We start from the raw sequence: 15,658 nt of genomic DNA, 5'->3' as shown, positions 1-15,658 counted from the left end.
GCATACTCACAAAAAAAAGTGAGTAAAGTAGAAAGTCGGGCGGGGCCGACTATATCATACCCTAAACCACCCCTACTGAATTAGTGAACATTGTTTGTGGGGTATCAATGGTATAGGTTTCCGCATTTCCATATTTAATAACATTACCGTACATGGGAGTTTTATCACAATCTGACCAGAAATGCCTGATATTAGGAGCTATGCTACTAATATTGAGTCCATTATTAAACAAGTAAGTAAAGTAGAAAGTCGGGCGGGGCCGACTATATCATACCCTAAACCACCATTACAGAATTAGTAATCATAAGCATTTGTGGAGTAACATATAGGTCAGGGAGATAAACCGCAGTTGCATATTTAAGAAAATTAAGGGGTACATGTCTATGGGTGCTTTGTGTCAATCAGACTATATCTCATAGTCAATGTTGCCAGGGAAAATGTTCGGTTTACCCTACAAGGACAAAAAAAGTTCCCTACTTTCCTATACATTCCCAAACAATTTTCCCTACTATATTTTTCGTTAAATTTAAAAAATTTTACAAAACAAAAATGGTTCTAAGTACTTTATTATCTTAAAACATGAATATGCAACGTATATAACTTAGAATATAAATTTGTATTACGACCACGGTTGCCACAGTTGGTAGAATTCTACCCAAATTAGTAATCTTTCTTGTTAAATCTTTAAAAAAATAAAATTTTGGAAAAAGTTTCTATAAACAAATTTTTGTGAGAAATTTTTCTATAGAAATAAAATTTTGACAATAAATTCTATAGAAATAAAATTTTGAGACAAAATTCCACAAAATAAAATTTTGAGAAAAATTTTCATAGAAATAATGTTTAAAAAAAAATTCTATAGAACTACAATTTTGACAAAATGTTCTATAGAAATAAAATGTTGACAAAATTTTATACAGGAATAAAGTTTACCACACATTGTTAAAGATCAAGCCTTGCCGGCTTCTAATTTCCTCCTCTAGAGCCACCAAAATGTAAAAATTATTACAAATTGTGTTGAGTGAAAATGTCCTACATTGTGGCCCTACGTCCCTACAAGACGCTAAATATTAGAAAAACCCTACATATAGGGAATTTCCCCTACTTCTAGCAACACTGGCTGTGTTGATATTGCACCTACGGAGTTAGTATGCCACTAATATTGAGCCCATTATTGAAAAAGAGAAAATCGTTAAATTAGTGTGGGTAATAAATACAAATTTGTAAAAATCGAGCAATATTCTTATGTAAGAGCTACAAGTACGTATAAATACGATCGGCTAGTACATCAAAATTTGAAATTTGAGTAACATTGGTTAATAAATAAGAGTACTATGGCCAAATTTGGGAAAATCGAGCGATGCATATATATGGAAGCTATATCTAAATCTGAACCAATTTGCATAATATTTTGCTGGTTTGATTAGTACCACAAAAGGTTACCTTGTGCAAGATTTGAGTAAGATCAGTTAAGAAATGAGGCCTGTATGGTCAAACATAAGGTTATTAGGGGCGAATTTTTCAAAATCGGGTGATACATATATGGGAGCTATATCTACATCTGAACCGATTTCGATGAAATTTTGCACATATAGTTAGTACTATAGAAGACTACATTTAGCCAAATTTGTGTAAGATCGGTTGATAAATAAGGGTTTTATGGTAAAATTTAGAAAAATCGGGCGATACATATATATGAGAGCTATATCTAAATCTGAACCGATTTCGATGATTTTTTTTCACATATAGTTAGTGCTATAGAAGACTACATTTAGCCAAATTTGAGTAAGATCGGTTGATAAATTAGGGTTTTGTGGCCAAATTTGGGAAAATCGGGCGATACATATATATGAGAGCTATATCTAAATCTGAACCGATTTGGATGAAATTTTGCAGACTTGAAGGGCGATGGAAAAGATTACCTTTTGCCAAATTTGGTGACGACCCGATGATAAAAAGCGCAACGTGACCCCATTTGTCGAAATCGGGCGATACATATATATGGGAGCTATATCTAAATTTGATCCGATTTCTTCCAAATTCAATAGCGTTCGTCCTTGTGCCCAAAAAACTCCCTGTACCAAATTTCATTAAAATCGGTTAATAATTGCGACCGGAATCCTGTGAACAACAAATACATGGACAGACGGACGGACGGACGGACACCAAGCGCTAGATCGACTCAGGAGGTGATTCTGAGTCGATCGGTATATATTTTATGGGGTCTAAAATCAATATTTCTGGTAGGCACATTTTTTGGCCGATCAAACTTATTATACCCTGACCACTATGTGGTTTAGGGTATAACAAGTATATACCGCCGTAAGTTCGGCCAGGCCGAAGCTTATGTACCCTCCATCATGGATTGCGTAGAAACTTCTTCCACAATCGAATTACTTAAGTTGCGGTAACGCTTGCCGATGGCAAGGTATCTTAAAACCTCCTAACACCATCTTATAAATTGTATGTAAGTCCATACGTGGTATATATTAAATCAAAAAAGATCGATCCAATACGTATATAATTCAGTTTGAGAAAGTAGACATAAAATTTTGACAAAATTTTCTACAGAAATAAAATTTTAACAAAATTTTCTATAGAAATAAAATTTTCACAAAATTTTCTATAGAAATAAACATTTTGACAAAATTTTCTATAGAAAGAAAATTTTGACTAAAATTTCTACAGAAATAAAATTTTAACAAATTTGCTATAGAAATAAACTTTTGACAAAATTTTCTATAGAACAACAATCTTGGTAGATTATTTGTGGCTCGAGTGGCAACCATGATTATGAACCGAATAAAATTTGAACAATATTTTCTATAGAAATAAAATTTTGACAAAATTTTCTATAGAAATACAATTTTGAAAATGATGAAAATTTTATTATGAACTGAATAAAATTTTAAAAAAATTTTCTCTAGAAATAAAATTTTGACTAAATTTTCTATAGAAATAAAATTTTGACAAAATTTTCTATAGAAATAAAATTTTGGTAGATTATTTTTGGCTCTAGTGGCAACCATGATTATGAACCGATATGGACCAATTTTTGTGTGATTGGACCAATTTTGGTATGGTTGTTAGCGACCATATACTAACACCACGTTCCTAATTTGAACCGGATCGGATGAATTTTGCTTCTCCAAGAGGCTCCGGAAGTCAAATCTGGAGAATGTTTTATATGGGGGCTATATATAATTATGGACCGATATGGACCACTTCTGGCACGGTTGTTAAAGATCATATACTAACACCATGTTCCAAATTACAACCGGCTTGGATGAAATTTGCTTCTCTTGGAGACTCAGCAAACCAAATCTGGGGATCAGTTTATATGGGGGCTATATATAATTATGAACCGATGTGGACCAATTTTTGCATAGTTGTTAGAGACAATATACCAACATCATGTACCAAATTTCAGCCGGATCGGATGAAATTTGCTTCTCTTTGAGGCTCCGCAAGCCAAATCTGGGGATCGGTTTATATAGGGGTTATATATAGTTATGGACCGATGTGGACCAATTTTTGCATGATTGTTAGAGACCATATACCAACACCATGTACCAAATTTCAGCCGGATCGGATGAAATTTGCTTCTCTTTTAGGCTCCGCAAGCCAAATCTGGGGATCGGTTTATATGGGGGCTATATATAAATATGGACCGATGTGGACCAATTTTTGCATGGTTGTTAGAGACCATATACCAACACCATGTACCAAATTTCAGCGGGTTGGTTGAAATTTGCTTCTCTTTTAGGCTCCGCAAGCCAAATCTGGTGATCGGTTTATATGGGGGCTATATATAATTATGGACCGATGTGGACCAATTTTTGCATGGTTGTTAGAGACCATATACCAACACCATGTAGCAAATTTCAGCCGGATCGGATGAAATTTGCTTCTCTTTTAGGCTTCGCAAGCCAAATCTGGGGATCGGTTTATATGGGGGCTATATATAATTATGGACCGATGTGGACCAATTTTTGCATGCTTGTTAGAGACCATATACCAACACCATGTACCAAATTTCAGCCGGATCGGATGGAATTTGCTTCTGTTTTAGGCTCCGCAAGCCAAATCTGAGGGTCCCTTTATATGGGGGCTATATATAATTATGGACCGATGTGGACCAGTTTTTGCATGGTTATTAGAGACCATATACCAACACCATGTACCAAATTTCAGCTGGATCGGATGAAATATGCTTCTGTTAGAGGCTCCACAAGCCAAATCTGAGGGTCCCTTTATATGGGGGCTATACGTAAAAGTGGACCGATATGGCCCATTTTCAATACCATCCGACCTACATCGATAACAACTACTTGTGCCAAGTTTCAAGTCGATAGCTTGTTTCGTTCGGAAGTTAGCGTGATTTCAACAGACGGACGGACGGACGGACGGACGGACGGACATGCTTAGATCGACTCAGAATTTCACCACGACCCAGAATATATATACTTTATGGGGTCTTAGAGCAATATTTCGATGTGTTACAAACGGAATGACAAAGTTAATATACCCCCATCCTATGATGGAGGGTATAAAAACATGTACCCCTTAATGTTCTTAAATATGGATCTCCCAGTTTATATCCCAAACCTACACCACTGATACCTCACAAACAATGTTTACTAATTCAGCAGGGGTGGTTAAGGTATAATATAGTCAGCCCCGCCCGACTTTCTACTTTACTTACTTGTTTAAAGAAGAAATCTTTTCAGATATTACTTAGTACCATTGGGTAAACCATTATTCTCATTACACTTCCCAAATCTACTTTAACTATTTTCCACTGTCATTTTTTTTGTAAATAAGGTTAGGTGTTTCAGGCTCACTTAGGGCGTTTTCGTTTCGCTAAAAATATGTCGCTCAAAGTTATTGTTAATTCATAATATTGTGAGGGATACACGATCCAAAATCTATGACAGTGTCCTTTATATTTTGCAATCAATTTCGAGAATGTTGCACCTTTTTCCCCAATCGAAATCTCCATTAGACTATTCAGTCCATTGTGATACCACATTGGTCAACTTCTCTCTTATCTCTAAGTGATGCCCAATTCCATGTTAAGCTCAATGAGGGACTTGTAAATAAGGAACTTCAAATCCATTTTGAGTAGATTTTGAGTCTTATGTAAATGGGGTATAATTTAGCCTAAATAGAGAAGAGTATATAATATTATTTAATTGTTTTTGGTATTTTTGTTTAGATAAAATAAAGTATGAAATGAAATAATTTAAGTAAAAAATTTCAATTACTTTGGAAATTGCATTCTCCTATTTGAATATGGTACCAAGTAGTAATAGTTGCCGTGTCCGACATATATAGTCGTGGGTTCTAGCCAAGGTTCTAACGGCCTACCAATTGGTTAAAAGAAAGGTTGCTCTTCCTAATTTTTTATTGTCATATTTCTGTAAACCGGCATTCCTACAGACTGGTAGACTAAGTAAACCTATATAAACAATCGGTCATTTTACCTTACGAGTATACAACCACTTTTGCAATTGCATAATTTCAAAATATTTTTATAATTATTGCAAGGATGTGTGTTATGAAAATGGCAACTTTTATTATGATAGTTACCTTAATTTCAAATATAGATGTGTATTCCTTCTGGGAATATTGACCGAACATGTGCATATAGTGACTCTGTTTTACGATGGTGACATCTTTCATTTCCATAAAAGTTTTAATGTTACAGAAAAATCCCACTATATCGGAAGAGACTGTCCATTGTGACTATTGTAAAAGCTTTTTGTATTATGTTATTACAAAATATTTCTTATTTTAGTATAATATACATAATATACGTAGTTAATTGTCCAGACAATATATTTAAATGCCTAAATATATGCCACATCGAAGCAAGTTTCCCTTTGACCGGGATCCCGGGAAATTCGAAAAAAATCTCGCCTTCCCGGGAATGGAAAAAAATGTGAGTTCGATGTTTATCTGACATCTGACAATAAAATATAACATTTCGGAAGATTAGATGCAAACTGCATATGTAAAATACAATACCTCAAATATGGACTCCACATACACCCAGAAAAAAGTGTCTTCGAAACTAAAGGAAAAAATGTTCATCAATTTAGTTTAGCCATTTTATTTCCATTCAGTTAAATTTTCGTGTGAAATAATAAAATTTATTTGTTTCAGTAAAAAAATCCTAAACTGAAAGCAGTAAGGAATAGTTCATTAACTAGAATAAGGCATGACATTTTACTAATACTGTTTTCTTCGCGGGGTATAAGAATTTACTACTGAAAAAGAAAATTTTATTCACTGATAACAAAGCATTCGTAAAAATAAACAAAAACCGAACTAAAACCAAGTTTCCTCAAATTTAGTAAGATTTCTTATAAAATGATAATTCTGACTTCCTTTATTATAGAAAGCTTATCATACGTACGAATAACACTTGGCATAGAAATATTTTAGTTCATTCGTACTAAGAAGTATTCAATCCTTTCAAAACTTAAGGAAACACACTTGTTAGAATATAGGAAAATTTCCTACATTTCTTTTATCTACCTGTAATCGATACCTGTCATCGATGTGTTTGCGCGTGGCTTGTTTTTTTAGTTGGAATCGCGTTGTTATGGTATACTGAGAGATTGTTAAAAATAATATAGTAAAGCAATATAATAAAAAGCAAATAAAATATATAAAATATTTGTTATTTTAAATTAGTGAGAAAAATGTTCGTTTTTTGAAAATTGGTTTGAAAATGTGTTTTAATATTTCAAGGCCAGTCGATGCTGTTGATTCTAAATAAATATATTTAATATATTTATAAAACATGTCTTTTATCGAAGAAAAAATTGCTTATATAAATACATAAAATTGTATTTAAAAACGAAGGTAAGCAATTCTAAATTTGAAGTAAAAGGTTTACCACAAATATGTAAGATTTGTCCAAATGAATGAAAAAAGTTCAATAAAATCATTCCATATATGAATTCAACTCAGTTAAATTTTTTCATTCTGTAGTATAGTGATACATATATATAGGAAAATGTTAACTAATATATGGAATGTATTCTACCTAATTTCTACGAAAATCACATCGTTCAAACAAATAAAAATGTCTTTGGCGCTATACGAAGTTCAACTTTCTTCACAATGAGTTCATTTTAACTTTTTTCTGGGTGTAGACAATTTTTTCTATGGATACAATTTTTTCTATGACACTGAGGTCATGTCGAAACTTCTGCTAGATGATGGGCAACTTTGGAGTGAAAACTCGTTTTCACTCAATTAATTTCCAATATTTAATGCCTTATTCAAAACACTGAAACGACATATGTTATATTGGGAATTTTGACTGGCACAAAACCTTTACAAAAATCACCTTCTTTATATTAAAAGTTGATAAATAATCTTTATATTTTCAGTTACTATAATACAATCCATAATTTTTGAAATTTGGTACAATTTTAAACCAAAAAGTACACTTATTTATTCTCTTTGGTACCATTTAAAAATTTGAGTTTTCATCCCTGATTCATATGCATTCACATTTGATGACGTTTAACAACTAGACCTTCAAATGCATTACGACTGTTTGATTGTTTTTGAATTGCAGGTGATCCGGTTGATACATCAAGATCGCATCAACTTCTGAGAAGCAAATATAAATGCTGAGATAACGTTGTACCCGAGAAAAATGTTTGTGAGCTACGGGCTTATTGTGTTGCTCTTAATGGTAACTGTCTCCTCAGCGTATCTGTCCAAGTAAGTACAAATAAGTAAGCACTACAATTTATAAGAGTGGGGTCTATCTAAAAAACAATCAATATTGCAATATAATCAAATTAAACAATGAAGCTGTACTCACAGCTCAATTCAGTTAATACTGAACTACCCAGCAAAAAAAGCGTCGCCAAAAAAGTATTGAAAATGTTCTTTTTGGATCCGGAAGTGGTGCAAAATTGGCGCAGAAGCGATGAATTTAACATGGGCTTGTCATGGGACGGATGTCCACCATTTCAACAGCCGTTGCACTGAATTTGTATCACTTCTTAAGGTGTGATGCGAATTCAGTGTTTTGGATTTGAATTAAGAAATTATTTGATATTTTGACAAATAAATAAATTTTAAAATTGTTGTCTGGAACGTTTGACATCAAATATTTTCAAAAAGTCGCAAGTTTTCTAGAATGGATTTAGCTTTTTTCGTCATAATTTAAATAATCTGTATCATTTTGTTAATTCTTAATCTGTTTTTAAATTATTTGAAACTAAAAAATTTTTAATTTCCCATTAAAAACATGAAAAAAGCGAGTTGACTCAAATAAACTTCCTATGCATTTAAAATAAAGAACTTCTGTAGGATAACATTTTGGAAGCGCTTTGAAAGTTCTGCCTTTAGAAGAACTTCCAAATGTGTTTGCTGGGTAATGTTAAAATTAATTAATTAACTTGCGTTTATGGCAAAACCTTTATTTTGGTTAAGTTAATTTTTAAAAATTTTCAAGAAAGTTTTCACAGCTCAATTATTTTTATTTCCAAAATGTCTGAAAATGTTTATGAACTAAACGTGGGTATAAATTTCAATGGCCGTACAAATAAGTTCAATGATAACTAAAGTAGACGAAACTTTACCTGCAGTAGGAACGAACTACGACGTGAGTAATATAGTAATGATTTGGTGCCAATGATTTTTTCTTTTGGAGGGAAGATTTCAATAAATTCAATAAATTATTTTAACGCATTGTGGAAATCTCAAAGAATGGATACACCGAAAAAAAAGTTTACTATTTTTTATGAAAAATTAACTAACTCATAGTACGAATGACCATGATTTGGCCCAAAGATTGTTTCCATCTAGATAAGTTCATGATTTTCTTATAAATTAGTTCATGTATTACATCGTATTTTAGTCATAAGCGTAGGAAGGCCTCTGGGGAGGGGGCTTAGACCCCCCAGAAAAATTTTAGCCCCCCCAGAATTTGAAAACCTATTTACGATTTTCCATTTTTATAAAAAATAGACAAGCCCAGCCAAAAAAGCGTCGCCAAAAAAGTAATGAAAATTATCTTTTTGGATCCGGAAGTGGTGCAAAATTGGCGAAAAAGCGACGGAAGTCCTCCATTTCAACAGCCGTTGCACTGAATTTGCATCACTTCTTTAGGTGTGATCCGAATTCAATGTTTTGAATGTATATTAAAAAATTCTGTTATATTTTGTCAAATAAATAATTTTTATAATTTTTAGTGGATTCTAATGCTTGTCGGAAACGTTTGACCTCAAATATTTTCAAAAATTCACAAGTTTTTCAGATTGAATGTAGAATTTTTTTCGACAAAATTTAAATTATTTGTACCACTTTATGAATTCTTACTTCGTTTTTAAGGTATTTGAAACAAAAAAGTTAACATTTCCCATTAAAAGTATGAAAACCCCAAGTTATAAAAAATTGAATTTAAAGAACTTCCTGAGTAGTTAAAATAAAGAACATCATTGGGAGTACATCTTCTGGAAGTGCTTTTAAAGTTGTGCCTTTGGAAGAACTTCCAAATTTTTTTGCTAGGAAATGTGTGGAACTACTTTTAGTTGCTTTATTATAAATTAATTTTCGAGTTATATTGATGTCTAATTTTTTTATTAATTTTTATGAAATAAAACATTAATTGAAATATAAATAAATGAAATATACATTTTTGGCTAGGGGGGCTATAGCCCCCCTAGGAAAATTGTCTAGCTACGCTAATGATTTTAGTTCATTATATTCCTGCTATCCGGGAAAATGAACAATTTTTTGGAAAACCTGTATTAAGAAATTGGTTTAAAATAAACCGTTTGTCAGTATAATTTAAAAAAAGTAAAGAAATTGAGGAATTAAAGGTACAATTAGCCTGTATACAACTAAGAAATTGTCCGTACAGTACAAGTAAATTTTCTATAACTACCTGTACTTTATTTCAACAAATTATTATTATATTACACAAAACTATGGCTTATGATATACGAGTATGCAGTTACTTGTCGGTAGTTAGTAATTGCATAAGCGTAGTAAGGCCTTTGGGGGAGGGCTTAGTCCCCTCCAGAAAAAAAATTAGCACCCCCTAGAATGTGAAAACCTATATATGATTTTCCATTATATCTTGTTACTGTAGTATAGATAGGGGGCTCTAGCTCCCTTGTTAAAAATGTCTAGATACGGCAATGAGTAATTGCTTCTTCAAAAGATTAATATTTTATGTAGTAGGACTAAACTAATTAATTTCAATTTCCACATGAAAAAAATATTGTCGTGAGGCCAAAGATTTCATGTCCTTAAAATACGAATGGAAATTTTGCTTAGCATAGAAAACGCAATTCTCTAATATAAAGCTTTTATCCTTGTTCAAAAGTCGATATACTTCTCAATGAAGTCGTATTGTCCTTATAATAAAGTGATTTCACTTAAAAATGGGTATCATAACATGAAAGAAACATTTTTTGGGGTAAGGTCAACTTAACTTTAATAATTCAGAAAAAATCTTTAAAATTAATGAAATTGTCTTTAAATTTGTTGTCTTTTTGCATCTTGACTACAAAGCAAAAAATCGTTCAAATATAGGACATGGTTTTCAACACTTTATTGTTACGTTTTTATATTGAGGCGTATTTAATTACCCGATAATTAAAACACAGTTCTTTTCAAATAACGACAATCTACAATTTATTTGTTTAACTGATTGGTTTCACTTATTTGCTCTACGATGTGTACTGTATAAACTTTAGCTTATGACTGACTTGACTGCTCTCTCCGCTAGGGGTTTATATACCGAGATATGACGATTTCGAATGTTCTCGTTAATTGGCCTACAACCTTCGAGATTAAGCTACTACCTTGTAGATGTCGCACGGCGACATTGCACATATTTATCGAATTATGTTCATTGTCTCGGCTATCTAGAACTTTCTATGGGGCGTTATTTTACAGGTGATATGGCACACATACTTTTAGGCTTATTCTTATCTTGGCTAGTGCATTCTGGTCATATTACCGATAATTATAACAGTAAAACAAAAGGTGTTACTTTTACAATGAACGTTTGGAAAACGTTCATTGTACTAGAAAAGTACTAGAAAATAAAGAAATGACTCTAACAAGTTATGACGTAATTTTATCGTTACAATTCGAAATTTAAATTAACGGAATCTAATTTAAATAAACTTAAATCTAGAAATATCAAATTCGTAACACTGCCTCCCGCTTAAGCCTGTTCGTCCCGAATAGGCACAGAACCCATTCCGTAAGGAGCCAAACGTTCCAAGTGAACAACTTTCATCTTTGACCTTGGGCTGTCGTCCTTTTGAATGCGGTATACAACATCATTGATTTTCTTGATGACTTTATATGGGCCTTCCCACTGCGTTTGTAGCTTAGGACATAATCCTTTCTTTCGTTGCGGGTTGAATAGCAGAACCAGTTGTCCTTCTTTAAAGTCCTCAGTGTTCGCTGCACGATCATATCTCGCCTTCATCCTGTTGCTGACCATTTTTATTTTGTTTCGCACTAATTCGTGAACTTTACCAAATGTTTGGTATATCGTTACTGGTTTCTTCCATGGCGAGCTCATTGGGTGTAGCGCCGAATATCAAATCTCCGGCAACTTCAATTCCGTTCCGAATAGGACCTTGGCCGGTGTTCGTGACGTAGAATCATGTATGGCTGATCTATACGACAACAAAAACTTTGGTATATGATCGTCCCAGTCTCGTTGGCCGTTATCTTTCGAAGATGTTCTTCCAGGGTCCGATTAAACCTTTCTACCATGTCATCAGACTGCGGATGCAATGGCGTAGTCCTTGTTTTCTTGATACCAAGTGAGTCACACATCTCCTTGAATATGGCCGATTCAAAATTTCTTCCTTGGTCTTTGCGTTGTTCTGTTGGCCAGTCCGCTCCAGATTCGACGTGCAACAGCCGGATATCAACGATTTCTTCCTTATGTTCAGCTTTCGAGCAGTGTTTGCATTCGACATTACAAGGTCGACGTAACAAGGCGTCCGCGTTACCATGTTTGCCACCTTTCCTATGCTCGATACTGAAATCATAGCTTTGGAGTCTTTCGATCCACCGTGCCAGCTGAGCTTCCGGATTCTTGAATTGAAGCAACCATCGTAGAGCTGAATGGTCCGTTCTTAGCAAGAAAATCTGTCCATACAAGTATTTGTGGTAATGCTTTACGCTTTCTATGACAGCAAGCAGCTCTCTTCTTGTTACGCAATAGTTCTTCTCGGGCTTGGATAACGTTCGGCTAAAATATCCGATGACCTTTTCTTTACCGTCAATCTGTTGAGATAGCACACGACCAATTCCGTACGCACTAGCATCTGTATCCAAAACAAATTTTTCGCCAGGAATAGGATACGCCAGAACAGGAGTTGAACATAAAAGGTCTTTTAGATGATGGAATGACTCCTCCTGTTCCTTGTTCCACTGGAACTTCGTACCTTTTTGCGTTAATTTATGGAGGCTTGCGGCGATGCTGGCGAAGTTTGGTACGAAACGCCTGTAGTATGTGCATAAGCCAAGGAAGCTGCGTAACTAGTGGAGATTCCATGGACGTGGCCAATCTTTTACTGCTTGAATTTTGTCTTCATCCGTAGATATGCCCTCTGCTGTAACATGATGACCCAGGTACTTAACTTCTCGCTGGAAAAGCGAGCACTTCTTAGCGTTAAGTCGTAGACCAGCGGCTGACAGTTGCTGGATAACATCCTTCAAGTTCTTAAGGTGCTCGTTAAATGTCTTGCCCATAACTATGATATCGTCTAGGTATATAAAGCAGGACTTCCAATGCAACCCCTTTAGCACCCGCTCCATCAATCGCTCGAAGGTAGCCGGAGCATTGCAGAGCCCGAATGGCATTACCTTGAATTGCCAAAGACCGCCATTAACGCCAAAAGCTGTCTTTTCTTTGTCTTTCTCGGCGATCTCTACTTGCCAATCTCCACTCTGCAAATCAAGCGTGGAAAACAAAGTTGTTCCGGCTAATGTGTCCAACGTGTCATCAATGCGTGGAAGCGGATAACTGTCCTTTTTGGTAACATCATTCAATTTTCTGTAGTCCACGCAAAATCGGCTACTTCCATCTTTCTTTTTGACTAGCACAACTGGTGAGCACCAAGGACTTGATGATTTCGATCACACCACTTTCCGCCATTTTGTTAACGAGCTTTTGAACCTCGTCTCGTTTTGCTAGAGGGACACTTCGTGGTGCCTGTTTTATGGGTCTTTCTTCTGTGGTATTTATTTCATGCTTCACCACAGATGTTCTCCCTTGATTTTTCTTCTCAATTGCAAAGGCGGAGGCATTTTTCCATAACAATTTCTTGGCTTTATTTTTCTCGGACGGTGATAGATGACGTGTCCAAGTTTCGACATAGCCTTCCAGATGTTTCATCACTTCATTATGCTTCTTTGGCGATTTGCTTTCCAAGATCACTATTGCTTCGGCAGGAGTACATTTCCCAATGTCCGAAATTTTTCCTATTTGCTCTTGATGGTCAGATAAATTCAAAACTCGAACTGGTATAAGTCCCTCTTCATTTGTTGTTACCAGGGCATTTGCTATCAAGATGTTGTTGTTTTTATTTTCTGCTGGTTCAACAACCCACAATTTGCCGACTTCACAATCTCCATTCATAGAAACCCATAATATCGCTTCAGAATGCGGTGGTATTAACTCTGGCTTGCTCGTAGTCAATTGTCTGATAGGGGTATTCTTGTCGTACCCCACATTAACCGGTATTTCGGTATTGGACCAGGTCATGACACGACGTTTCATATCCAGGTTTAGACCGAAGGCATTCATGAAATCCGCACCAATTATAACTTCATCTACTATATCGGCCACAATGAACTCATTCTTAACGGATATGTTAGCAATAGTTAACTTCATGGCGACTTTCCCATATACTGTTGCGTGTTCCCCTGTGGCTGTGCGTAGTTTGACTCCAATCAATGGTGTAACTTTCTCTTTTACTATGTCTGATCTAATGATAGACTTCGACGCACCGGTATCCAACGTCAATGTACTCTTGTCGCCGTTAACACACCCCGCGGCAGTTAAATTGTTATTTTGCTGTTGTACTATTGCTATGGAGATTGTGGGGCCATCATATGTGGGAGCCAGCTCTTGCCCCGCTGAACTAACTCTATTTAGTTTAAAGGTGACTCACTGGACTGTGGGTTCACCCACACATGGCTATTGTTTGATGGGGATGACGATTTCGATCTTGATCGCTTACGACGTGCTTTACATTCCCGAGCAACATGTCCAGGCTTATCACAGTTATAGCACTTCATTCTGGATTTTGTTGTCTCCTGCTTCGTTTCTTGAATTGCCTGCTTAATGGCTTCTTTCACTGAATCAATCACGGAATTTGATTCGTCATTCTCAGTCTCCACCTTACGTACTTTGTGAACTTGAGGACGTGCTAGTCTCGCTGTCTCTTGTGCAAGGGCAAATGTTACAGTTTCCACAAATGTAGTTTTTTGTGACGCATATGTTGCACATTTTATGTCTGGGTCTCGAATGCCATTCACAAAGGTCTCAATTTTGATGCGGTCCACAAGTGGGTGACTCTCTCCTGGGTATGCCAAAAGCACCAACCGCACAACCTCTGTTGCAAAGTCTTGTAGAGTCTCATTTGACTTCTGGACTCTTCCTCTTAATTCCATTCTGAAGATGTCTTGCTTATGTTCTCCGCCGTACTTACGTTGAAGTGCCGCTATTACTTCATTGTAATTATTTCTAGAGGCAGCGGGAATGCTTTGTATCATATCAGCGGCATTGCCCTTTAATGCCAATAGAAGTTCAATTGCTTTGTCATTGTCGTTCCATAAATTTCTAGAAGCAACCATTTCAAATTGGAATTTGAATACATCAAATGAAGTTGAGCCATCGAAAACAGGAGGTTTGGTTTTCGAGCCCTCGATAACGGGCACTGGTCCACCTTTAATTTCCAGCTCTGACATTTTTCTTTCAATGTGTAGAAACTTCTCATCATGAACCATAATTTTCTCATGCACAGAAATAATCTTCTTATCCAGCTCTCCAATTTGGCTTTCGATATGGTCCACACGTTTTTCCATGCCTTCAGCAATTTGTTGAAGATTCTCATTTAGAATTCTAGAATTTTCGTCCATCTTTTTTGAATTTTCGTCAAATTTTTCTTCCAATTTTCTAGAATTAGCTTCCATCATTTTACTCAAAATATTGACCATCGATGTGTAACCAACAACATTAGAAGCTACAGATGGAGTTTCCAAGGCGCTGGCTACTACTGATTCGTCAAGATCTTCCTTATAATAGAAATCATGTGTTTCGATATCAATACTGCGCCGCTCGAACTCTGCCAGTAGTCGCTTTTGTAATTGAGCCTTATTTCCTGTAGTCGGCTGCTCCATTTTGCTCAATTCCTTCTTCAAATCTTCCACTCGAAGCTGATTAAACATCATTGTAGATTTGTTTTCGTTATTTCACTTCCGACACCAATTGTTACGTTTTTATATTGAGGCGTATTTAATTACCCGATAATTAAAACACAGTTCTTTTCAAATAACGACAATCTACAATTTATTTGTTTAACTGATTGGTTTCACTTATTTGCTCTACGATATGAACTGTATAAACTTTAGCTTATGA

General features: G+C 35.2%; 1 protein-coding gene across 3 annotated transcripts in view; it reads left to right on the top strand.

Annotated features, from left to right (window-relative positions):
• Positions 1–15,658, top strand: part of LOC142221307 (uncharacterized) — a 39,838-nt gene that overhangs the window by 9,390 nt on the left and 14,790 nt on the right. For all 3 annotated transcript variants that reach the window (XM_075290987.1, XM_075290985.1, XM_075290986.1), the window contains exon 2: positions 7,598–7,746. In XM_075290987.1, coding sequence (XP_075147102.1) covers positions 7,679–7,746 — 68 coding nt within the window. In that variant the 5' untranslated portion in view covers positions 7,598–7,678. The remainder of the gene's footprint in view (positions 1–7,597; positions 7,747–15,658) is intronic.

This window comes from Haematobia irritans, chromosome 1 (assembly GCF_050003625.1).
Source record: "Haematobia irritans isolate KBUSLIRL chromosome 1, ASM5000362v1, whole genome shotgun sequence".
Taxonomy (NCBI): Eukaryota; Metazoa; Arthropoda; class Insecta; order Diptera; family Muscidae; genus Haematobia; species Haematobia irritans.
This window is presented reverse-complemented; position numbering and strand designations above follow the sequence as displayed.